Source organism: Tinamus guttatus, unplaced genomic scaffold (genome assembly GCF_059628265.1).
Source record: "Tinamus guttatus ecotype Peru unplaced genomic scaffold, ASM5962826v1 Tinamus_guttatus_pri_ptg000025l, whole genome shotgun sequence".
Classification (NCBI taxonomy): Eukaryota; Metazoa; Chordata; class Aves; order Tinamiformes; family Tinamidae; genus Tinamus; species Tinamus guttatus.
Window position 1 is genome coordinate 1,629,676 of NW_028288559.1, and position 26,242 is coordinate 1,655,917.

At 44.1% G+C, this 26,242-nt stretch overlaps 1 protein-coding gene across 9 annotated transcripts in view; it reads right to left on the reverse strand.

The window, feature by feature from the left end:
- Nucleotides 1-2,056: 2,056 nt before the first annotated feature.
- The window catches only part of LOC104569624 (poly(rC)-binding protein 3), a 138,072-nt gene continuing 113,886 nt past the window's right edge, over nucleotides 2,057-26,242 (reverse strand). For 4 of the 9 annotated variants that reach the window (XM_088526061.1, XM_088526077.1, XM_088526083.1 and 1 more), the window contains 6 exons: nucleotides 24,506-24,649; nucleotides 21,212-21,253; nucleotides 20,637-20,712; nucleotides 18,785-18,837; nucleotides 10,347-10,516; nucleotides 4,355-4,893 (listed from right to left, as the gene is read on the reverse strand). In XM_088526061.1, the coding sequence (XP_088382187.1) occupies nucleotides 4,542-4,893; nucleotides 10,347-10,516; nucleotides 18,785-18,837; nucleotides 20,637-20,712; nucleotides 21,212-21,253; nucleotides 24,506-24,649 (837 nt within the window). In that variant the 3' untranslated portion in view covers nucleotides 4,355-4,541. Of the gene's footprint in view, nucleotides 2,544-4,354; nucleotides 4,894-10,346; nucleotides 10,517-18,784; nucleotides 18,838-20,636; nucleotides 20,713-21,211; nucleotides 21,254-24,505; nucleotides 24,650-26,242 lie in introns of those variants that run through there. The other 5 variants (XM_088526110.1, XM_088526102.1, XM_088526098.1 and 2 more) reach the window with 3 other exon arrangements.

Genomic DNA, 26,242 nt, shown 5'->3' on the forward strand with positions numbered 1-26,242 from the left:
TCTCTTCTCTTCTCTTCTCTTCTCTTCTCTTCTCTTCTCTTCTCTTCTCTTCTCTTCTCTTCTCTTCTCTTCTCTTCTCTTCTCTTCTCTTCTCTTCTCTTCTCTTCTCTTCTCTTCTCCTTTTCGCTCTTCTCTCCTCTTTCTATTGAACTGTTTCTTTAAGGTGTTTGCCAGAACTCAGATACTGATTTGCTGATGTGGAAGCTGTAGACCTTGTGGTGTCTTTCATTGGAGATAGATACACAACCTTTTCATATACATATTGACTTTGAGCATGAGATGTTCTAGTTTTCAAAAGTGGAAAACTTGCATAGATTTTTTTCCCCCCCTCCCCTCCCCTTTTAGATGTACCCTCTTGGGTTTTGCTTGCCTATTTTGTGTATTAAATTTACCCAGTAATTTTCTTGCTATTCATGAACTCTCTCCAACTAAAATCATTATGTTAAAATGAAATTTCCAGCAAAGATCCTGTCAAAAGACATCTCCTCCCCTGCCCTCTTGTGTTTAGGGCATGTTCATCTCACCCCTCCTCATCCCTCATGCAAACATATCCCTTAGCTAGTTGGTTTAAATCTCAGCCTGCTCTAGCCAATTCCAGAAGGTGCCTGGGAATTATTTATGTGCAAGAAGGTGTCTGTGACAGACCTGCTGCTGCTGCCCGTTGCCTTATGGCCAGGGCGGTCCTGCCTCTCTGTGCTGACGGCAGTGACGTGCGCTCGTCATTCGGCGAGACCAGGCTGGCCCGAGGAGTCGCTTGTAGCTTTATCTGGGAAACGGAGGACCCTGCTCTGAAAACAACCTCAGCTTTCAAGACTCAGACCAGTTAAATTATATTTTAACTAGTAAGAAGGCAAGATTTTATCCAGGAGAAAATTAATAGCCTATTGTTCTTCCAACCAAGGGGCTGGAACAGCCAATTTAACACAGGGTAATGCTTTCTGGACGCTGGGATGCAACAGGGCGTTGTGCACTCTTACTCTGCAGGCTTCCTTGCAGCAAGAATGTGCCCTGCGGCTATGTTGGTATTGAAAAAAAAAATCTGGGAACAGCTACAAGTTTCCTAGGCTGTATGTGCATCTCAGTCATATCAGTTCCAGACTTGGACTCAAGACCCAGGCACACAGCAGCTCTCTGGACCTCCTATATTCAAAGCAAAATAGTGATAGGGACCATTAAATAGGGAGGGCAGGACGCCAAGCAGAGCGCCAAGAGGTACCTGAGGACCCCAGCAGAGCTGGGGGGTGCAGGTTGTGCAGAGCCCCACTTGCCTAAGGCTTCCTGGCGCTCCGAAAGAAGAGTGGCCAGAAGCACCATATGCAGCATCAGCTTGGATCAGTCCCCTTCCTTCATCCGAGCATGACGAGGAGGTCCCGTGAGACCGCAGTGCTTTAGTGGACCAAACAGGAGCTGAACAGCTCAAGCAATATTGTAGGGTAGAAGAGAGGTTTCCACAGGCTTGCTTTCCATTCATCACATTTCCTTATTTTAAATGCAAACTGCAATGCTCCTCCTAACGTTTTCCTAACGAGGTGCAATAGGGTGCCCTCCAGAATCCCTGCCACCGGTCAGTGCTGCTGGGAATAAAGTGGAAAGCAGCAAGGCACCAGGCTCAGTATCCAGTTGTTCTCTCATTCTCAATTTCCTTTCCTGATCTTAAAACCAGAACAGGAAAACACATGAGAAATGCAGAACAACAGCTTCTTACAGCTTGTAGCAAGAGGCCAAATTCTCTTCTCCATGCTGTGTGAGAAATGCTACAAGTGCAGCTTTTTCAACCACCACAGAAGGTGTTTGCAGCGCTGCTGCCTGCTCTACTATCTGCACAATCTGCCTAATCGTGCCCAGAATCCTCATCCCTGGCAATGGGCTACTGTACCTTCCAATATTGCCAATATTATGTAGTTGTTGCATTCCTTCCCAATGAGCACTGGGACCTTAAGCATGATGATTTGAAACCTTTAATCATCAACGAAAACAAGCAATTTGTCTATGATCTTAGTTTGACAATCCATAAAATAGTGTTTCTCAAATGACAAGTTATCAACTCGGTTACAAAGAACAAATTTTAAACAACACAACAGTTGTATGCACAGAGCTACCACGTTGTTTTTAAATCAGGAAAAAAATTTATTTATAAAAACGTCTCAATTTACTGTCAAGTCTCTAGCTGAATACAATGATTTAGAACACTAACAGCCCATGCTTTTATACAGATTAGCCAAAGCATGAACATCAATGAAAATTAACCCCCAAAAATAACTTTTCTTTGCTTTATGTTATGAACCACAACAGTGTTAAAACTGGAACAGTAATGAAAGCAACACAAGAGTTAGGAAGCACAGTTGCTTAAAGAGTAAAAGAAGTATTTCTTTTGATGTCTCAGAATAATAAGAAAGTTAGAAATGGCAGAAACTCCTCTGTAGATTAGTCCATAGAAAGCATTGTCTCATGGGGCTTTGGAAAAGTCCTGTCTGGTGGCTAATGCACTAGGGCATGATGAGATACATTACAGAGCCCCCAGGCCAGTAACTTCTGAAGACAGCCTAAAATGTAGGAACAAAAACGAGGAAAAGAAAAGGAAAAAAAAAAGGCAAAAAAAAGAAAAAAAGAAAAAAAAAATCTTCTCACTATTAAAAAATAACACTTGAGTACAACCAGCACAGAACAGCATTTCAATGCAGGCAAGTTTTCTCACTCAGAGTTGTATTTTTTTTAACTTCAGTTATTAAAGCAGTTACAATAGTCCAGAACAAGTTTACAGCAGTTTTCTAGAGCTGTTAAATAGCTGAGGTACCTTGACATTATTTCCAGTTTTTCCTTTATTATATACAAACAAAAACCAAAACAAAACAAATAAAAAGGAAAACCAACAAAAACAACCAAAACCCCATTTGGATAAGTGCAAACTGTAGCAATGGCAGTTCTACAAATGGTTACAGTGACAAAACTTAGTGCAAAGGTACTAAGATGAAGAAAAGCCCACAGAATACAGAAATGACACAGAATACTGAAATAGCACTTAGCCCTATACAATAATAATAACACACTTTGAAATACGATGTTTTAAAAAGTATTGCATTTGCATTGTGTTTTTAGTTTATATTAAAATGCACTGAATACAGTTCAATTGTTAAAGCTTTGTGTCCAAGGAGTGCAAAGTGGATGAACATGGCGGGCTAATGGGATTCTGGATTTGGAAGTGGTGAAGAAAACAATATTGCATTACTGAGTTATGCAACAGAAACTAAAAAGAAGGTGGATGGACAAACAGAAAATGCAGTTAAAAACTAGTTCCAACAGCTAGCAACCAGCCATTACATCACCCAGCTCTCTTCAATTTGGATGCAATCAGATGCCTGTTCTTAGTCAATCTGGACGTAATTAAGTTCTTGTGAAGGGTACGGTCTAGCAAAGCAGCTTTGAACGGTATTTGAAATGCACTAGCTTTTATTCATAATTATGGTCCAATCGAAACACACAATTTGCAGTGAGTTACTTAATTTGGAATGCATTTTGCACAGAAACCCAAGGAAAAAAAAAATGGCCAGTTCGTTTTGGCTAAAAGCAAGGTGTGCACTCCCATTAAGTCACCAGGATCTCTCCTGCTGACTTCAGCAGGAGATGTTGGAGGGTTCATGTTCAGGCTGTATGAGACGTCAGTGGAGAGACTTTGGACCTGAAAGAGGGGCGTGCGGGGGGCGTAGTGACAGAATTGAGGCTACGTGCAGCTCTGACTGGTGTCTCTGCTTTGTATTCTGTCAGTAATCTTAAAGACTACTCTTAAAGAGTAAAATGTGCTACAAGGAGCCTGCTTTCCCTCCCTAACATGGCTTTCTTTAGATTACATTTTCTGGAATGACAGGGAATTGCTGCATCCTTGAAAAACAGAGGAGAAAGAAAGGCAGAGTTGCCTATTCCTTTCTCCTCCATTAGCAGTTTTTCTCAGACGGATTCACTGGGGCGCTATATTAACACAGGCCTCTCCTGGGGCACTGCTAACCTGCAGTGCTGGCGGCCCAGGGAAGCCAGGAGGCCTCCAAAGCAACAGCGTGACCACGAGCGGCCGCGTGGGACCGGCGTCCTCGCTGGGACACCGCTAGGCCTCAGAGAGGGCAGATTTTCAGCGTCTGCGTCCGCAGGGCTCCCCTCACCCAGCTACGAGGCCACCCGGGGCCGCCGCAGCGGCCGTCCCACGTCACCAACAGTGACGTTTGGCCTTGGCGCCTCGCCGTGCGCCACGGGGCGATGGTGGCGCCCGGGCGCGGGGCCGCGGCTCCGTGTGGTGCTGCTGGGTGCCGCTGAGGCTGGCGCCGCGGGGCGCGCGCCGCGGGGCCGGGGTCGCCCCTCGCTGTTGGAACTAGTTGCTACGTTGCGCCTGGGTGTTAGTCGTTATGGAGAGTGGAAGACGAGTCGAGTTGGCAACAGTTCACACTAGCAATTTAAACAGAAAAAGAGAAATATGCCACATTGTTTCCTCGATAGCTAGGATCTACCACAGACCCTCGGTAGAGCTGGCCAAGCTTGCACTGTGTCTCCTGCCTTCAATATGGAGCAAACTTCTGGCGGTCAGATTTCTTAACCCCGCTCGTCGAAGGGATTTTGGCAGTGTAAGCGGACAAACTCCCCGTGGCCCCCGCGGCGGCCGCGGCATTTAGTGCCAGGAGCGGGACAGTTTTCATGCCAAGCAGACTGGAGACAGGAACGGCATAGTGGGTGGTTGGCAGAGTTGGCAAGGGAGGGGGGGGGTACTGACGGTGACGGCGGAGGCGGGCCGCCAGCACGGCCATGGAGGTGGGGGTGGAGGTAGGGGTGGCAGACTGAGAGAGGTTCATGTTGAGGTCAACAGGGGTCGTGACGGAAGCGGCCTGGGTGCTGACTTTAGCCATCTCTAAGCTGCAAACGAAGAGAGGAACAGGAACAAACAGGTTGGGAGGGTCGAGCCAGGGCGGCGGGGGCGGACGACAGGGGAGAGCCAACACGAGAGGGCAGGGTTAGGCGGGGCGACGACGACGGGGACGCACGAGTCGGGTGGGGAGGGGGGAGAGAGAGAAAAAAAGGGAAAATGAGGGTCAAAGGAGGAACATGTTATGTGTTAAAGAAGAGAAATAACAAAAGGGTTTCTCATGATTCGATGGTGAAAACATTACTGCGACTCTACAAGTTCTTCCAAAATAAAAGGTTCGGGGTGGGGGTGGGGCGGTGGGGTGGGGGATTGCTAGTTTATCTTACACATGAGAAAAGAAATCTAAGGAATGCGGGGTAATGGCAAAAAGATGGAGAAAACGCAACTGAAAAGGAAACTTAAAAGAATTATGAGGTTTACTCCCCGGCACGGACCTGGTGGGTTAATGCCGCTTCTCAAAGTCTAGGGCCCGGGGGGCGCGGGTGGTGGCGCCAGCCGCTGCCGCCCTTTGCTGGTGTCACTAGGAGCCTGCGTGACTTTGCTCGGTGGGCAGGGTGCCGAGCCGCGAGTTACGGCGCTCGGCCACCGCACGGACACTTTGTTTTTGTTGTTTGCCTGCTTGTTTGACGAGGGTACGAGGTTTTAATTGACTAATTCGCTGTGAGGCCAACGTGCATTTTTCATATAAAACAAGCCTGGTGACTGGCCAGTGGGCTCACTTAGGTTTATACTTTCCCCACATATATATATTTGTATATTTAATGACAAATTATTTATGCCCTCTAATAATATGGAAATCAGGGGAAAAAAAAGAAAACAGAAAAAAAAAAGATTGAAAAACCACCCCAGCAGTGCTCTCCTTTCTGAACTGGTAACAGCCATTGCAGTTGACAGCCAAGAGCTCCTCCGCCAACAGACAAGATAGATAGGTACTACAAGGACGTCACCACACAGACCCGTCAGACACAAGGCGCCTCGTGAGGACCCGGCCCCGTGGCCAGGGCAGAAGGGCTCTTTGGACGGTGGCAGGTCCCAGCACAAACATGGATCGGGCCCCTCCGTCCAGGCCTTGCTGCACTCACTTATTCAACAAAAATGTAGTAAATTCCATGGGTGCTTTGGGTTTTTTTTGTTTTTTTCTTCAGGTGGCAAAGTATTTACCCCTTACTTGGCATTTGCTTGTTACAGCCTGAGTGCTGGTTTGTGGGGTGGGCGGCTATTTGCTAATTTGGGGTTAGCAAAGCATCATTGGCTACAGTTATACTAAATATAAGTTTGTTTTTTTTTACCCAAGTACAAGGATTATGAGCTTGGCAGGCTGATGGGCCTCTTCCTAGAGTGAGCTAAGGGAGCTTCACCTGGAAAGAGCATCTCCTTCCCGCAGGGAAGTGGGAAGAGCACTGGCCACCCATCCATACCAAGGGCTTGGTGACAGCCAGGTCTGCCAGACTGCTTATCCAGCCACGACAGCCTGGGAGAAACTGCCCAGGTGAGGATTTCACTTCACTGCTTGTGTAGTCTGTGTAAAGATTATGGGACACAACCACGGGGGGAGCACAGGGTCACAGAGCAAACCTGACCATCAAGGTCACCCAGATGCACAAGCAGTGGGAGACAAGGGGTGACAACTTCCTCAGTGCTTGCAAGAACCTGATTTATTTTAGAGTTTGGGGGATTTTTGAGGAAACAGCCTCTGGTCTGTGCACGGACAGAGAAGGGTCACATACCAGATGCTTTGCTCCCTTTCTACAGCAGCAAAAAACAAGCACTGAGCAGCTGGGGCCGGGGCCGGGGGGAACACTGGGCTAAAGTTTCCCTCAAACCCCTGATAACTGCTACTAAACCTGTGCTCAAAGGGTACCCAAAGCTGGTGTGAACTGGGGTGATGAGGAGGACAGGGAGGCCCTTGAGCATGGGGCTCATGGAGTCCTCTCGGAAGGAAAAGGCTCTTGGAGTATTAACCTTGCAGCTTCTCTGGATAGGAACTGGAAACTGCATCTTCCCTGATGGGTGGGAAGAGAGGAGGTCGAATTCATGAAATACAGACCCATTTACACAATGTGAAACTTGGGTTCTCTTACCCTCAGCTCTGTGGTGCTTATCTGTCTCCACAGCAGAGCATCTCTGTTAAGCTCAGTATCAGAGATGCTCTTTGTAGAGGGAGCAGCAGCCCATATGGCTAGCAGTGCCACTGGCAATCCTAAACAGGTTCATCTACACTGGGAATACCTGTTTCTAGTCCTGAAACACTGAAGCCAACTCCAGTGTATGATGTCCTCCACTCGAGGAGTAAGAATTACATGATGATAATAGCTTAGTAACGTTTGTAAAACTCTGTTTATACAGTTAGATTTTTTAAATATATACATATCTACTTCAGTTTTATTTTAGGAGGAAGACATCTAGAAAGCTGATATGGAACTCAGTGTTTCAGTGACTCCAAATTTGCCTAATTCGCATTAAAAAAAAAAAAAACGCTACCCCTTGAATTTGAGTCTGTGAGCTGAGCTCTGATTCCTGCACCAATAGAGAAAATAAAGATACCACAGGGTAAATACTGGTCTTGGCAGCAGCCACTCGAACTCCCAAATCATCTATCCATGCAAAAAATTGAATATGAAAGCTGATGAGGCATTCTCCACATGGAATTTAATTATGCCAATTTTATACTGTTATTTTGAAGCACTTCATACTTTAGCGTACTAAAGGCCATATCCTGCATTATCTGGATTCAGTGAATTCCAGAGAATGAAGGGGTTAAAGCAATGTGCCCTTAACAGGTCCATTAATTCTGTGAATGACTCTTTCACCAAAATGGAACAAAAACTATCTTTGAGAAACTGCTCTTGGACAAGAAGAAAGTGCTGCTGCCTAGAATTCATTTATAATCGAAAAATCAAGTATTACACAGGAGAGCTCAACTGTTGTTCATCGTTGGTAAGATTTAGAAGTCGTAACTGGATGACAAGAATCCAGTTACGACAACAGAGAACAGTTAAGCGACAGATTTTACAAGCAAAAAGGCATTTCTACTGCAAGTAAGCTGGGACACATTCTACTACTATGCAGGTCAACATCTGGATAATCCATACAGAATCAAAACAATATTCTAGAAAGTCTTAAATCTCTGTCTTGAGAATCAAAATAATATTCTAGAAAGTTTTAAATCTCTGTCTTGATATTTTATCAATATATTTCCATATCTTTAATTTAGAGAATGTATTCTTACGTACATATTCAACACCAAATTGCAATAAAATCTTTAAAATTGCCTGATAACTTATTATCTAGATGGCAACTTTGGTTGGAATAAAGATACACACGGTTTGTTTAAACAACACACTGGGTAGTCTTTTAAATCCCATGCTGCTGTGAGACACGGACACATGCAGAAATAGTGGCCCTGGAATCCAAATCTATGAGAATGACAGAGCTCACGGGGGACAGAAAGAAAATGTCCACCCTCCCCTGAGTCCTTATATGGCTTTTATTCCCCCCTGACATTGCAGAACATGGCTTGGTAAGTCTCGGTGTGCTCGGCCTGCTCTGAGCTTGCTCGGTTTGCTCAGCTCACAAACCTGCCTGGCACCTGTGCCACAGAACTGCTCTTGGGAAATGGGAACCTCTGCAACAATGCCCCTTTTTTTTTCCTTTTTTTTTTAAAGAAAAGGCCATCTTAATATCCTATATTACCTTAGAGCTTAATTTATTATACAGTGCTTTATGAGTCTTCATTTACAAATGAAGTCACTTCGTCTAAATACAGTTCCAGCATATGGTACATAATAAGATATGATGGTTTATTGTAGATGATGGTAACAAACAACTGCTAGCTAGAAAGTCAACAAGAAGGAAGTTTCACAGGGTATAGATAAGAGTATCCACGGTATATGATTGTTGAGAAGTTTATCCCATATATCCCATTCCATCAAAAGAAGTGTTAAACCATAACACACAGAATTGTGAGAGTTCACAGGCTTTTCTAAGTAAATGAGTCAAAGCATTTCTTTCACTAGAGTTTCTGTCTCTGGTGAGCAGCTCACTGCAACTCCATTAATAAGTGCATTATTTTATTTGCATGCTTTAGCTTTCTTGAAGATCTTAAATTGTTATCTTCTGAGATCCAGGTACATGCCATATGGTGTTTGTGCAACTAAAAGTGAAGGGGTCTATTCTCGTCTCGATGGGTGGGGAATCCCTGAACACCAAGAGAAGAACATATCCTTCAGGGTTAAAGGAGGGAACACATTTTTATTTGATTACAGGGCTTAAGGAAGTGACTTATATTTGCTACAAAGAATATAAATCAGAAGAGCTGTAGGTTGTTTTAGGATTCCGGTAATGGTTTGTCTGAGGTTTCATGACGCCTAAATATATATTCCCCTAGGAAACTATTTTCAAATTGAAAAGTAATATTTTGTTCGTCATAATGTACAACTGCACAAACATCCTTTACTTTCCTACGGTGGCTACAGTGGCTTCTACTGGTGTGCTGCATAACTGGGGTAGAGAGGTCATCGAACCATAGAAGACTGTAGACCAGGTATGACTACAACCCACCATGTAAATCACATGTAACCTCTACTATTTTAACAGCAAGCATAGTTAACACGAAGCTTGGTTTGCACCATGGTATTCTCAAAAGAAAAAAAAAAGCAGTAGAATATGTAGATACTTCTTCCTCCCGAAATATATATATTGTCTCAGTACAGCATTTACAAATGTATTTATGATAGAGCACTATATCCATTGCGGTTTTTATCCTTTCAAGATAATTGCAAATAAATGTGGTATCAGTTTTCATATGTTTCTAAATAAGCACATTAAAATTTATAGAGACTTAAGCTGTCTCAATGGCTTAACTATGCAGCCAGGGTTTTCATAAATTCTGGCACTGCAAAGTGGGGAAGCCGGCTGTCTCCCCCTGTCTCATTAAGGCAGGCTTTTTACGAATTTGTGATACCGGCTCTGAAATAATAAATCCTGGGCCTCTTTAGCAATCAAATGTCAGTTTAATATCAACTCTGAGTGGCAATTTCCAGCTAGTAAATTAAATCTGTTTTGCAATCTGTTTCACTCTATTTGCCATTTAGGATGGCAAAATAGTTCTGTGAAAAGTATTAGCTTCTAAAGAATTTATGATTGTCATTTAATTTATCATCTGCCCTGTAGTTTAGGTAATAGAAATACTTAGGTTTTTTTTTTTGAGCTCTGGTAACTCAAAATGTGCCTGGAATTGCATCAGATTAAGCTGCTTTTTCCATATACACCAAGAGTAAACACAGGTTCTCCTAACACAGGCTTTAAAATTAGCTAGGAATTGAATAAAACTGTGCAAAACGGACACTGTAAAAGCAACTTTCTGCATCTACCCAGGACAGACATTTGCTGGAGAGGAGACAAGCAACTTCGCAGAAGCATATCACTTACAAAGCAAACTTACCTTGCATTAATGAGGTACTGTGCTAAGCTGATGTTTGCAGGGGATCCTGTGATTGTAACTTGCCGTTCTGCAGAGCCTTCTGTGGCATTAGCAATCTTGATCTGCGCTCCTGACATCTGCCTGATTTCATTTATCTTACTGCCTTGTCTGCCAATAATGCAGCCTATTAGCTGGAGTGGGACAAAGACCGAGATTAGTGCCACAGATACAAGCAAAAACCATTTAACTGCAATTTGTAGTACTGATAAAAAAAAAAACACACACACATGGCTATGAAAGACTCAACAGCAAAAGAAAAGATTTTCGCTGTGCTGTTTGGTAGGAGCAACTAGCAGGGTCTATCGGCTTAACGTTCATACTGGTGCAATTCCAGTCTTGTTACTCACAGGGCTAGGTATCTGCTCAGCATCACAGATTACTTTGCTGTCTTCTCTGGCAGAAAGTGGCATTATGCCAGGATCAACACTAGATCCTGTCCCGCTCTGAGTTTCTAGCCAAGAACAGCAGCTGGAAGCCAGGCTGAAAGCCAAGCGCTATCACTGCTGGGTTGTGCTGGTCTCCTGTGGCTGCTAGTCCCAAACCTTCCTTGGCAAACTTGGTCCTTGCTTGGCCAGATACTGCACTATTAAAATCAGTGGGATTTACAGCCATGCAACCTAAGACAGAAATGGGCAAAGGGAAAGATGGCAATCTGCTCCCAGAGTAACTATGTTCCTTTACAGGAGGCTCACACAGCCTGCATTTTGCGAATAAAATCCAGCCTGTGCGGGCACTCCTCGATCCCATAAAGCGGCACTGCTGTTAACACTGCCACTAAACACTCTTTTAAAGATTGCTTAAACGCACTTGGTGGAGCTACAAGCACCTGGACTTGGAGTGCGATGTTTTGAAGAAGTCTTTTACCACACGCTACGAGGCCTGCAGCTGCAGGGAGCGACAGGGGAGCGCGACGGCCGCGAGCGAGCGCCACACCGGCAGCTGAGGTGGACACCACGGCTCCCGTGACGGCGAGGAGACGGCCAGCCCTACGTCTGGGGACAAGGTGGGCTGGACGCTACCGAGAGCCAGCAGAAGACAAAAATGTTGCTCTCCTGGAATGCCAACATTGGGCCCTGGTTGCCGGTTTGGCAGAAAAAAGAGTGCAAAGATGCAGAGACCTCCTTGCCCGCCAACCCTCTCTGCACTGCTTTTGCTCCTGGCATATTACTGCTTCCATCAGTGTGGTACCTCCAGCCCTTGGCCAGAAGGTGATTCCCATTGCCCAAGCACCTTCCGGACACTTTATCAGGCTAAAAATACTATGCCTGCGCTACGCTCAGTGACAGACAAGATACCAAAGAGAGAGTTCAGATGACTCAGGGCACAAGGAGCTCTGTCCATCAGACAAAAAAAAAAAAAAAGAGCGTTTTTTAAAAGAAACACACATGGAGACTTTCCCATTTTCTTTAAACACTAGACCTCTTTTAACTCCTTATCCTGAGAACCCGCATGAGCATGGGACTGCCAGGTACCAACGCGGTGGCCTTTGTCAAGATCCCTGTGATGAGACGATGGTGGAAACTTCTGGATGCCAACACTTCCTAGGGATGTGGCCGTGCAGGAGGTAAATCCTGTGGATTAGCTACAAAAGTAGCAGTTGCTGTGGCAGCTCAGGGACCCTGCTCTTAGTGAGCTGGTGGGACAGGGAGTTGATCTTGAGCTTTGTATCACCTGTGACTGCTTTGAATTTGAAGCACGGTGATCTTTAGGATTTTTCTGTGTGCATATGCCAGCATATAAGCATACACTAAGTATTATTATCAGCATAGGGTCCCCTAAATGTCTGCTTTCTATACTTTATTCTCACTGGTCTCCATGGTTCACAGGCAGTGAGGATGAGACAGGAGAGAAGGGTGCTTACAGCACAGCTGGTAGATGTGATGAAAGCCAGTGGTGGCTTCTGTTTTTAATCCCATCATCATTTTGAGGAGTTGAATGTTTTCCTTCCCGTGAATCATTCACATGCCATACAGTAGATACAATTTACCCAAATTTGCCTGAAGCATTCCCTGCGGTAGCAGCAGAACAGAGCTCCCAGGGTCATATTTACCTGCCTGTTAGCTAGAATTGTTCATGGAGATATGAAATCAGGTTGGGATGGCCAAGTGGAGGCCATCAGTATTTCCCTCTGCCAACTGTTCTTGAAGATCTTTATCTTGAAGCTTTTGCTCAACAATCCATCCTTTAGTATTGATGCTCTTGTTAAGCAGTGCTTAGGCTTTAGGCTCAGCGAAGCAATGATTCTGGCAGCCCATCACATCTTCAGAGTCCTCAGACTGATGCCAGGCCTGAATATGCACCTGGTTTCTTTATATATTATATATAAAAATAACAGAAGAACGTACACTGCACTTACTTCCTCAAGTCTATCAAAAGCAGAGGTGTGAAAATGCTGTACAATTACTTAATATAAAAATACAAGTTGTGCTGTTATCATTTCAGTGTGGTGCAGGGAGCGGAGGGTGCTCTTGCTGACCACAGGTGTTGGCGCTGGTTCAAAGGGGAATTGCATGGTTCTTCAGGCAAGTTAGGAGCACGCGGCAGCTTCATTCTCTTGTTCAACAAGTCAGTGAAGGCACCTGAAGGGTTAGCCAAGAACTTGCCATTTTTATGTGATGGAGAACTTCCAATGATCCTTCTGTGAACCCATGTGGATCAGCAGCAGTAATCTGCAATCACCTAAACAAGCGTGAGTTAGATTAAAAGGGCTCAGTCCAGATGAGTCAAGGATAATATTTTGATCATGACAACTGTCTGCAAAGCAGGTAGGAAACTTGAGAGTCCTGTTATGGGCTGGGCTGTTTCTGGAGGCCTTTGGCACACTGTACTTTAAAATCATGCTTGACAAGAAGAAAAGGGCACCATCTGAATTCCAGTCCAAGGCTCTGTCCTTTCCCTGTGGTAACAGGCTGCTCGAACACGCCGTTTCTATAAATCATGGCCTGATTCATGCTGCACGGTCACACCGGCTTGTGCGGCACACGGTTAACGCACGGGAATCACAGCGACGTGGGAGTGCTTGGGCTTTCATCCCTGATGCTCATCCTTTTTCAAAATGCCATATTACTCATGTTCAAATTTGTGTAATACCTGAATATTCAAGAAAGTCTGCTTTCTGGAAGCAGAAAGGTCCAAGGAACCGGTTTTATTCTGTAAAGCTTTGAGCAGTTAGGCCCTGGACATTTGGTTTTACATAGTAACACCTGGCCAGCCTGGCTCTCAGAAGTCATGACAAACTGCGTCCAAACAAATGTTTCTCCTTCCAAGACTAATCTTTCTAATGGCATCAGCTAATGCTGCTCACTCATTCTTTAGCTGGCTATTATTTCACATACTTTGGCAGGTTATGTGCACTTCAATCCCCAAAAAGCAAAGATTCCTCCTACTTTGAAAGCCTTGCATGAAATGTGTGTTGCACTGACAGGGATTTGCTGCTTTTCCAACTCGGCAGGTAAGGTTAGGGAACGAGCAGGACAGTAATGTGTAATATTTTTCAAGGACTTTAGGCACTAAATTATTTGACATTCACCTGTTTGCTTAGTATACTGCAAGCCTGACTCTCACTTACAGATGAAAAATCAGGAGAGAGTTCTCCAGAAAACAGGTGATAAAGAAGGATGTATGAAAGGCCTACTAGATATAAATATATATGTATGAATGCATATGGGTGTACATATATATATATAAAATATCCTCAGTGTACATTTATGCTTAATAGTCTGTGTGTCTGACAATTTCCTTTTGAAACCACACCTCTGCCACAGGAGTGATCTGCAAAACTTGCACGTGTATAAAAATCACCATTTGTCCTTACACCTCCAAATCTCCAGATACTCCTTGTGCTATGAGCACTGGGGAAAACCTCTGACGTTTACCACACCATTTGTGACCTGTTTTCCCTTCTTCTAGTCTACCTCACTACCTCACTTTTATTCATGACAACAAAACAAAACAGATTCTCTTCTTTGTCCTTTTCTGGTTTTCTTCTACCCTCAGTAAAATTCCCCTAGTAGCAATGTAAAAAGGAGGGGTGAATCAGGAATCTGAACTCCTAAAACGTGGGACTGGAAAGAGGGCTACTATGACACCCCTGTCACACTCTGCTGCTGGTGATTGATAGAGACAACTCCACCATAGATCACAGGTCACGTCACTTCAGAATCAAGCCCTTCAGGCCGTCCTCCCATAAATGCTAAACTCACTGATGACACCTAATAGAAAAAAAAACCAAACCAAACCAAACCAAACCAAAAACCCCAACAAGCCCCCAAAAAACCAACAAAACCCCAGAACACAGTATCTAACATGCATGGGTTTTTTAATACAAGTATTTACAAAGTGGAAAAAACAGATTCCATTTTGCACTGTGTGTTTCGTGCTGGGACAAAGGGCCAAGCAGGCAGACTCGGTTCCAGCCCCGGCGCTGACCACAGAGGTGGATGGGTGGGAGCCCCTGGGCTACCTGCCGTGAGCCCAGACCAAGCCCTGGGCTCTGGCAAAGCCCTCGCGTTAGCAGCAAAGCACCCCACCAGAGGGACTCAGCTACCTCTTGTATGGTGCACTCCAGGCCCTCCGCTTGCTGCGGCCCGTCCTTGCCCTTCTCTCCTCTATCACTTAGGCACCCTGGGTTTTGATTCTCGCACATGGAGGCTTTTACTTTAGTTGTTCTGTTTTCAGTTAGAAATGCCAGGGCCACAGCACTCTCCAGGGAGTGATAACCTCTCACGGGGTGATTACAGCTCTTTACAGACTTACTGCAGGGCCTTGGAAGACATGCTTAAACACTCTGTGCCTTAACAAAACAGCAATAATAATAAACCTTGCTGTTCTTGCCAGGGTCATATGAAATCTGGAGCACGCTGATTTCACGGGCTCGGTAAGAAGCTGAGATGCTGTGTGCAGACACAGGCATTGCTCTCTGCTCGCAACCTAGCGGGGCTGCAGGCTCGTGTGCCCCCAGCTCCCTGGGGGCCCAGGGCCAGCTCCCACCCCACTCTCCCCACAGGGCAGCAGGTGCTTCAGGGAGAAATTCTTCTTAAGGCCAAGCAGTGCCTTGGTCTCCACAGGGTCTCATTTGCCTTCTGATGGACACTGAGCTTGGGCAGCCTTTCCACTGAATCTTGAGCTCGTCTGGACAGGTCCTCTTCAGGAACCAAAGGATTCTTGCATTAAAGGAAGACAGAGACCTGGCCATGTGCACATGTATCAAAAGTGGGGCAGGCTTTTCCCGCAGCATTCCAACAGCAGCCTGGTTGGAAGCCACCTCAGCATCAGAGGCCGGGGCATCTCGAGGTTGCCTTGGGGCTTGGGCCTGCTCATCCTCTGCAGAAAATGATCCCCAGCTCCACCAGCCTGGGAGTTCAGGCTCACTGGTTCCTCCTCAGCAACACCCACGAGGAGGAGGCGCCATCCTGACCACCCCAGACAGCTACGTGGAGCCAATGCCAGATTTTACTCTAAGCTACACCGAGAGCATCTACCCACACAGGTTCCCTCTAGGCTGGTTACAGGGAATTAGTTCCAGCTCCATGAGAAAATGCAGCTGGTTCTTCAGCACACCATTTCCAACTTAGATGGTTTTGCATTTCTGCTTCTATGGAGTATGGAGAAGATTTATGGTTTGCTTAAGCTTCTCTTGGTGTTTTCTGAGGAAAAGGTTGCTTTCCTGTTATGTGTCTCTGTCACTCTCTCCCAAATATATAGGAACCATATCTTATTTTTAATAAAAGGGAATTTTCAGTTATTGACTCATTCATTTACTGTCAAAGGCCATTTTGTGGGGTGGATTAGGCCACAAAAAATGTTAAAACATCTGACTTTTGTGCCCAACTAATTCCACCCAGAGAAACTATCCCTTCTACTCCCTGTCTCCCTCTCTAGATCTTAGGAGGGTGGAAGCCCTAGGGTTTGTTTAAAACACACTTATGGTGTGTAATTTCCATGACAGCTGGAGAAGACCCCAGCACGGAAGGCAAGGCACACCGGCAACCTCTCCTAGAAGAGGGGTCCACTGCCAAAGGACTCCTGCTTCGGAGGAGCTGCAGTCAGGTAATCACCCACCTGTGGCATACAGTATCATCTCCTGTGCTCTTCACTCCTTTTGGGGTAGGTAAATAATCAGAGCCATCCTTTCCCTATTATTTCCATGATGAGCTAGGGAAACTCGCTCCGATTCATCCACTTACTTTGATTTTTGGAAAATATCATCAACCGAGCTGCAGGGCAGTGCAGCCTGGCCCTAGCCTGGGCCTTTGCCTCCTTCGTCTCAGAACCACAGGCTGCCTCAGGATCGCAGCAGCCACCCTGAGTTCCTCCATGCGAGCACACAAGTGGTGGGAAAATGTTCCCAACTTTTCCAGCACAGGAAGTCCAGGACTGCCCACTTTGGAGGTCAAACATGGGAACTCCTTAGATACAGCAGAAGCTTCTTGGCAGTGCTGGGCTAATGCTCTCATTGCAGAGATGGGAGTAACCAAATGTCCCTACGATGAGGAAAAGGCGATCCAAGAAAGTGATTTCTAAGAGGGACTTGGAGCAATGTCTCTTCTGCTTCTTTCTAAAGACACCCACAATATCTAGAAAGGCAACTCTTCTACACTTGCTCTTTGGAGAGGAAGGCTGGGCTTTCAGCATACAGAAAACAGCTTTTGGTGAACTGCATTTCTTGGCAATTCTTGCAATTCTTGGCGCACTGCATCAGGCAAACACCATGGCCTTGCTACCGAAATTCGTAACAAGAGAAAAGATACTCTGGTCACTGCTTTAGCCCCTTTATACAAACAAATGAACAGCGTGTGGCACTGCCTGAGGCCTGCGTCTGCCCTGGCCTTCTGCTTGCAGCAACACCCAGCACCGCTGGCAGCAGCCAGTTCACTCACTGCTGAAGCCGAGACGCTGCTCTGTAGGAGGGGATGCTCTTTCCTTCCCTCAATACTGCAGCCGGGGGAGACAACTACGAAGGACCGAAGTGTCACTTCTGCTGTCCCACCACCAGACCGGCCAAGGGCTCTGCAAGGCGCAGAGCTGCTTTGAGCTGCCCCACTGCTGCTGTTTGCTCCGAGCTGTCAAGAGGGATGTCAGCATGTGCAGCTATGCCAGGAGACCCCGTCTGCCTGCCCCAAGCACAGGTTGAGCATCCACCTTGGGAAGGCAAGAGGGGAAGCTACTACCCACCCTCAGTCCTCCGAAAAGAGATAATAGCTCCCAAGCAGCCTGTGACACCCTTGCAGAGACCCCTTCCTGTCACATCCACGTGGAAGCACAGCACCAGACACCACACACACGCATACAACACAAACAACACGGTAACACCATTTCACCAGTTCTAGCACCTCTTCAGGCTGTTCTTTTTTTTATAATCCCAACACTATTTAGACCTCGGTTTTGTTGCTTTGCCAACAACAGCAAGACACATGCTGTGTAGCCAGAAAAATCTTCCATTGCAAACAAGACACTGATGCATGTTTGCACCTCAGGGCGGGAGGCTTCGCTGAGCAGCTGCATTTTACACCTCCTAGATGAGAAAAGAAGGGTTCTGTTTTTTTTTTTTTTTTTTTCTTTTCTGCTGCACTACAGGACTCAGGGTGAATGCTCTCTTTAACCAGTATCAACCTGAAAGGCTTCAGCGAAGACAGAAAAGCTACCCTGGATTTACACTGCTGATGGCAGGAACAGAATTTGCCAGACGGTGAGATTACAAAAACTTGCATCGTAATACTAAGGACTGTGCCCTCATAAAATTCCCGACGTAGATTGGGTTATAAAGCAGGCAGTGACAAATCAGCAGGACATCCTTTAAGTAACGGCAAGCACTCCAAATCCCAAGCACTTAAAAAGAAGATTTACCTTTGCTGCTGCTTTGTTGTTTTGTGTTTTTTTTTCTGTCTGTAAATTATTGCCACTGAGTTTAATAGGGCTTACACAATATTGTAAGCAACTCTTAAGTAATACAATGTTATTTGTGAGCCCACTCATGCTTGAAAGCTTTTTTTTTTTTTTTAACTAGGGGAGAAATCTTCCATTTTCCATGTGACTCATTCATAATGGAAACCGATAAAACCTCTGTTTGCAAGCAAAGAGAATAAAACTGGGAGACGTTTTTATATGGCATGCACAATATCACTTAGGCACTTTGAGGAGCTGTTTTAAGATTCAGCCCCACATCATTGCTTTGGCCACCGAGCTTGGTCATCGCAGCCAGGCGAGGGTTCCCAGAGCGGGAATTCCTCTTAGCCCGTGTTTTATAGAAATGTTTATATTGCATCTTTACAGAACGGAAGTAGCTTTTGAGCTCAACAAAAGTGCTGTTTAATTTGACACTCATAAATTAACCAAAGACGAGAGATTTTTGCATGGGAGAGCGAAAAGAGAAAAGCGATACGGACTGTTGGTCCACTTACATCGTTTGGAATAGTAAGTTCATGGGAACTGGTTGGAGTGGTGGCATCCAGTCCTAGTTAGGGACAGAGGGAAAACATTACGCCGGCGCTTTGCAAACAGGACAAGACATGACAAATGATACTTTAAAGAAGGAAACATACGGAGAGAAAAGAGAGAAGCAAAGAAAAAGTAGAGAACTGCTAGCAAAACAGAAAGAAAAGCAAGAGATGCAAAACTCAGCGGGCTGGACTACTCTTAAATGAGCCTTATTTTAATTCACCTTTAACCCACCGAAATAACAAATGTCACATGAGGTTCCACAGGGTTATAAAAAACTTCTGAAAAAATGAAGGGTTTCACCTAAGAACAATCTTTGACATTTTTGCTAAATACATTAATTCAGAAATTAAGAGATGGCTGAAATTTAACCTGACTACCGGGAGTTCTAAAATACAGAAAATGGAAGTGGAAATCAGACTAAAAATTAATAAAACAAACTATATAGATATACATATATATTTGGAAAGAAAAATTAATACATTAAATACGGATGAGGAAAAAACTGGGAGAATTTGGAAATTACATGTGGGATTAGTTCCTGAAGAAATGTTGGGGAGGGTAATTTTTAAAGGGAAAAGAAAAAAATACTGTAAGCTGCATACATTTGTTTTTAAATTGGGTGGACAAAAGGAAAATGCTTGGGAGAAATGGAATTACTGCTCTAGCACACAGTAACATTGCAGAAACAAAACATCTCACAAATACAACCAGGAAAAGATTAAGGAAAGGCATGTTAATGACAAGAATAAGGAAAATATAAAGCCAGGAAAGGCAATTTAGTATTACTTATAAATATTTTATCAGATACACCATTTGTAGAAATAAAAATATTTTGGATGCAATTTCTTTCTCTCCTTTTCTCTTTTACTTTATTATTACTCTGTAGTGACATGCCACAAATATGCATTTCCAACTAGAAAAGATGGAAAAGAATCTTACAAAAAAAAGGAAGTGACTCACCCATATTTTATTTAAGTTAAGAATTGTGTATGCTTATTTTACATGGAACATAAACCAGCAACTGATCCAATCTGCCTAAAAAATTTGATGTATGTGATAAAATGTTATTTGCCATACAAAATATGTACCAGTATATAAGCACTTTTGTCATATTATTCTTAGACGCCAAGAACATATATATTGAAGTACAATAAAACGGGTTATTGCAGATTTATGCAGCTTGAGTTTTCTTTTTTAATAGAAAAGTCAGCTTTATTTGACTTGTTGTAACAAGTAGCGACCAACTCTCTCAGTCTGTGAGTGAGCTAAATTTCTGCTGCATTATGCGAGATACCCACTGGAGGTTTGTTGCAGCAGTGCTGATTATAGCTGATGTCAAGGCTCTGCAAGGAAATCCAGTTTTGGCATGCAGTGCTTTTTTTAATCAGGATTTCCATACTGCAAGAACCTACAGTTTCCCCATAGTTGCTTCTTCCCGGAACACTCTGCTGAGCTGGGAATTGGAGAAGACAAAAGCCAACGCGGTTCCCCCACTGCCAGCTGGTACATACTGTATAGTGCATAATAACCTGACAAGGGCTGGAGAAAAGAAACAGAGCTTTTAGCCAATGGCACAAATTAAGTAGGTGGTTTGGATTAAACAAACGGCACGAACCAAGCACGACATTTTAGTAACGACGAAAGGAAGGGCAACGAGAGGCACGGGTTGGAGGGCAAGAACAGAGACTCGTGTGCGAGAACGAAAGGATCACCGGTCATTGCGCACATTTCTTGTAAAAATGATGTAATGACCGTGGGAAACAAAGCTGCTGTTAAGAAGAAGGACATCCCCAGGGGGTGACGGGTACGTACCAGGGAAACCAGGGGTGGTCTGCCCAAGGGGAGTAAAGGGGGGATGCTGCATAGCCAACTGGTGAAGCTTGGTCAACTGCAGGGCAGGATGGGAAATTAGAACTAACCAATCAAATGGAATTATTTCAGAGCAGAGAAACCATCTTACATGTTCTAAAACTGGATTAATTAGAATTATATTGACAAAAGAAATAAAAAAATAAACAACAACAACAAAAAAAAGGTTTAATCATTCGTTCTAATCTACCGTCGAGAGAAAGAAACTGGTTACAAATGACATCTCTACTGTTATTACATGTAATGGCTATTGTTAATTATTAACTAATTATCTGTAGAATTCCATATTAAAAAAAAAGAACTCAAATACATCACATGCAAAAAAAAAAAAAAAAAGAAAAAAGAAAAAAAAAAGACCAAGGTAACTGGCATTTGTTCTTAGGCCATTGTGCTTTCCTGCAGTGACTACTAAGGAAAGGCGCCCTCGGGCCGTGGTTAGCTGTAGAAAGCAAATGTTGCCCAGAACAAATAAGAGGGAGAGAAAGAAAATGGGGATAAATTACATGCGCTGGACTCACGTCTGGATGCGGGATGGCATACTGGCCCTGAATCGTAAACGCCTGCGAATAACAAGCACAAGGGAGACACGGATCAGGCAGCTCGGCCCACAGCGTTCCCTTTCCAGCGGGCCCCAGCTAGCGCCGCGCTTTCTCTTTTAAATCTTTCCAAGACAGGGAGAGGATTAATTTTCTTGTGCTGCTTGACATCGCTGGCCAACACTGGGAGGCTCTGCAGCCCTTCCCCGTCCGCCCCGTGGCGAGACGTGTTGAAGGGAGCTGCGGAGGACTGGGATGGGGACCCTCCTCCACGCGCGGCCAGGCCTCATCGTGCACAAAAAGCCAAATATCCACCCCAAATCCAGCTCTGTGCACCTTGGGCACTGCAGTGCCGGGGTATTGCTTCTCGTGCCATGAACCAGCCTGTCCTGCCCGCTCTGCTCGGTGCCCAAAGCTTAACAAACAAACCACACATGAAGTACAATCTGCTATGACACCCTGTATGGCTTTTCTAAAAGAAAAGGCACCTCAGAACAATTTTAGAGGGCTCGTGCTTAGACAGGCAGGAAAGCAGAAGTCCAAATTATAACGTACAAATATTTGTACTGGGAGAATTATAACCAGGCAGAGAGCTGATTAGCTTAGTTTGCAAAGCATTTATTTGACAAAAGGCCTCTTAGAAAGTAATGAATCCTCTGCAAATGATAAAACAATTCATTTAACCGAGTTTGGATATTAAAACCTTTAACGACCCAACAACTTAATGCACATTTCTGCAGGGGAATTTCCCTTCTGGAGGGGAAGCACTCCATTTAGTTTTCAAATTAGTTGTAAAGCAAGGCCACAATCCGGCAAACATCATGAACACGAGCGGTTTTTGAGGCAGAAGTATGCTCTTGAGCTCACCAGGATGTTCATGAGCATACATACTCGCACTTGTTTACGGGGGATGGCTGTTACCAGCAGCCTATAAATGAACAAAAAAGGCTCCAATCCAGCAAAACAGATCATCACTGCCACTAGTGGGTCTTAAGCAAGCACGTATTTAAGCAAGCAAGCAAGCAAAGCATGTGTTAAAAAGTGCTTTACCAAAGGAGGACGAGCCTAAGCGAATGCTTTGCTGATCGGGGCTTTGTGCTTACGGTGGAGGACTGGACTGGAGCAGATGTTGTCTTTGGGAAAGATGCTAAATTTGTGATAAATATTGGCTCTATGAAGTATTAATTTGGTCCCATAGCACAGCCAAGTATTAATTCTGGGGTTGTTTCTGTTGGATTTTGTAAGGGGAAGAGCAGAGCCGGGCAGGATAGCGTTCAGCCTCCTTTTGGTCTTGTCATGCAATGCAACATCAAAGCAGCATAAGAGAATTAAAAACAGTGTTTCAAGCAGCTAAAATGCCAGCTTGTTAAATAAATAACAGAGGTTGGATTTTGCTAGCATCGCTTGATATGCAGGAATTAAAAAGCAAAACATTTCAAGATAGCCACAGTGTAATTCAGCATAGAAAAATAACTTCTGATACTACAGCAAAAAGGCTGGGTGGACTTAATGCTGCTGACAAAGTTTTATTTTCAATATTAATTTCCAGTCAGCACACTTGGCATTTCAACATCTGCTACAGATGTTTTCCACACTGACTCCCAAACCCATCTCAGGCATTTTCTAAACTCCTGAAAAGTCACTGAGGAAATACTAGGACTCAGGTTAAAATGGGCAGAAAGAAAATGTCTCATGGACTCTTTCTTGTCTCAACAGGGCTGCATTAAAAAGGTAGGAAACACTCTTTTTGACTGGTAAAATCAGAAATGAGAAGAATTTAGAGAACTATTAGTCATTTAAACAAAACACTTTCAATTATTTATATAGACTGCTCAGAGCACCCTAGTGAACTGCTTCAGTATTTTTGAGTAATCATGGACACAGAGACAGTCTTGGAAGACAGTGTCCATTACCACACTGGCAACACGGGCTGTTACTTATATACGCACATACATTACTTGAAGAAAAGCACTGCATTATAAACTTAATAAGTTTCTTGAATAATTTTTTTTCCAGACTTTCCAACGTAAATCAATTTCTGGCAGTTATTTTTAATTTCTTTCAACTTGGTCAGTAAGGAAGCAAATTTCTTTTTCTGAAGAAGCAGTAGGCCCCGATACAAGGAACTGATATCTATTATATCCAGCTGAGAAAATACAGACAAAATACACAGTTACAGAATAGAAGATGTAACACTGAAGTAAGATCAAAAAAAAAAAAAAAAAAAACTTGAAAGCTCACTGCAAAGGCTGGTCAGAAGCAATAAAGGTGCAGGAGCTTTCTTACAAACTGGCAGAGAAAATTCATGTCTCATCTCACCTCATGTCATGGGCCTGTTTCAGGGGATATCCAAAGGCAAGGAAGACTCAGTCACCCCATGGGGTGTGCAAAGAGGCTTTAAAAGTCAGGGAGAATCCTAATTCATGAGGCTTAAGGTGAAGGGAGGACAGTCAAGCCTACACTACTTAAAAAACAAATGGGAGAGCTGTAGATGTTATGAAGTAGGCTGTACACTTCATGGCTGGGAAGGTCTACAGTTGCATATATGTATTTTCTGCAACCTCAGAAGTGCACTTCTGTTTGGTCCTAAGGGACTATAGTGACAGAAATAATAATGCGTGCAAGTAATTTTACTACAAAATGCATGATCTGGTCCAAATAAAGATGAAAACTATGGGAGAAGTTTGCCTTTCCTGACTAGAGCCATTCTGCTGTTTGATCATCACTTGTGCTCTGCTGAAAGGCTGCCAAGAACTATGTGTAGCGCTGAAGAGTGCAAAAGCAACTCCTGCCATAATGGATTTGGACACCTCTCGGTTGACAGGACAGCAGAGTCGTTCTGGATTACAGAAGTTAACTTTATATCCTGCTGAACTACCAGGCCTCACAGTGCTGTCTTGTGCTACTGCTCATTGCACAAGGCTGACGAGAGTGAGTCTGCCGCACTGAGAGAGAAGCAAGGAGAATGCCTGCTCCTCATGCTGGATGACACTCTTCTGGCATCTACTAGGAAACAGTAATGCTTTCTTTTCCCTGCCTAGCCATAACAACCACAATAGAAAATGCTCTTTCTTATAGAGAAGTTCCCAGAGCATATACTGAAGTAATTACTTGCCATGCTTCTTCAGACTATGTATTAAAAGCTCCTCACCAACATTTTAATCTTTAAGTTTGTAATGCAGTTTTCTCCTTTTTTGCAGGCCATAAACACACAGAGTAGATGAAGCACATCAATACTATACCAGGCAAAAAAAAGAGTAAAAGTTGAAAACTAACAGGCGCCGGCTGAGGTTGGGCCAAGACGGTGTGGTTTCCAGCTGAAGTCAAAATGGTGTCTGCTCTTACCTGGCCACCTGCAAAAATGATAGGTGCAGAGGCAGGTTTGGGACGGTAGGGGATGGTGGCACCTTTGGGTGGGGACTGCAGACAGAAACACAGAGTGGTCAAAATGCAGAATGAGGCAGAGCTCGTATAAAAACCTCTCCTTACTGTGGTCACCTCCAAATCCAATGCACGCAGCTAAGCTCATCCTTGTCCTACCCGTCCCCTCCACCACAACCAAGACCGGTGGTCCTTGCTTTTGTGGGCGCACGCCACAGTCACGCCAGCACAGCTGACCGAGGCAGGGCTGGCACTTAGGGCTTCACTTCCACAATGGTCTGACGAAGCTACAAAGCTTCATTAAGCGTTTCGAAATATTTGGGGCGACACAAGTTTAAAATGTGTTGGTTTTTTGGAAGGACCTGCCCTATGTTCTTTGTTAATACAGAACACGCTCGGTTTCCTGAGCTTTCATACAGTGCTACACATCTCATTTTGTCAACTCCGTTAAGCTGACTGCTCAGTTGTACCTTAATGGCCTCATCCGACCTTCCATTCGACCCATTTGGTGAAAATTCCCTCCAGCTTCAGTGGGAACACGACTAGGAGCTTTGCAGCAAACACAAGGGGAATTTATTCCCTGAAGTCCCAGGTCAGGACTCTGAGAAACTACCTGACTAAGGCTGACTCTCTCCTGATAAATGAAGCGGGAGCATATGTCTGCAAAACAGGCTTCTGAATGCTGCCCTGATCTCAATGCATTAACTGCAATTTAAAAAGATAGCAACAGTAACACTTCCATCACTTAAACCATTGCATTATCTATTTCATTGCAATGAACGTGTTCACTGCTAAAACGAACACATACCAATTGGAACACATTCATTTTCTTAATTCTTTATAGAGAAACCAGGATCTTCTTGAAGAGTGTTACGTGTGAATTGCCTAACTCTGAAATTAAGTAATTGTTATGTCAAAACTGGCTACGCTAAAAAACAGAAATAATTTTCTGTCCACAGAAAATTATGATTGTATCTCTGATTTTGAGAAGTGGCTTCTCTCTCCTGGGAATGCCACTTGCACATTAGACTGCACAGTCTATTCACAAAGCTGGTGCCCATTATGTTCTCCAGTAAACTAAAGCTATTTTCCAATATCTGTCCTTTTTCTTGCCTTCTATAAGGAAATCCTTTCCTCACATCAGTCCATCAAAAACTGAAGGAAGAGGCATTTTTTTCCCCAGGAAAACAATGGGAACTTGATTATTTTTTAGGCATCTATTTGCATAAGGCGGTATGTCATTTTGATGTCATTTGGAGGCATGGCATGCTTCTGCACAGCCCATAGACACCTTGTTGCTTCTCCTCCCTCCCAAGGAAGGATGAAAAGCAGAGTGCCGTACACCCCAAGGAGACAGCTCTTGACTAGGCTTGGTTTAAAAAACAACAACAAAAAGAAACATGGAAAATTTTCCAGCAGAAAACATGATAAAAATGGAGATGCTTTATGTGCTATGTCAAAAAATATGCTTAGTAGGTCAAAACATTTCATTTTGATTTGCTGAGATTTGTTTTCTTTCAAATTGCTATTCAACTTTATCATTATGAGACGCATACTTGTATAGAAGTAAAGGCATTTTCAGCAATCTCAGGATTAAAATGCCCAAGCTTTTATATAAATGAATTTATATAA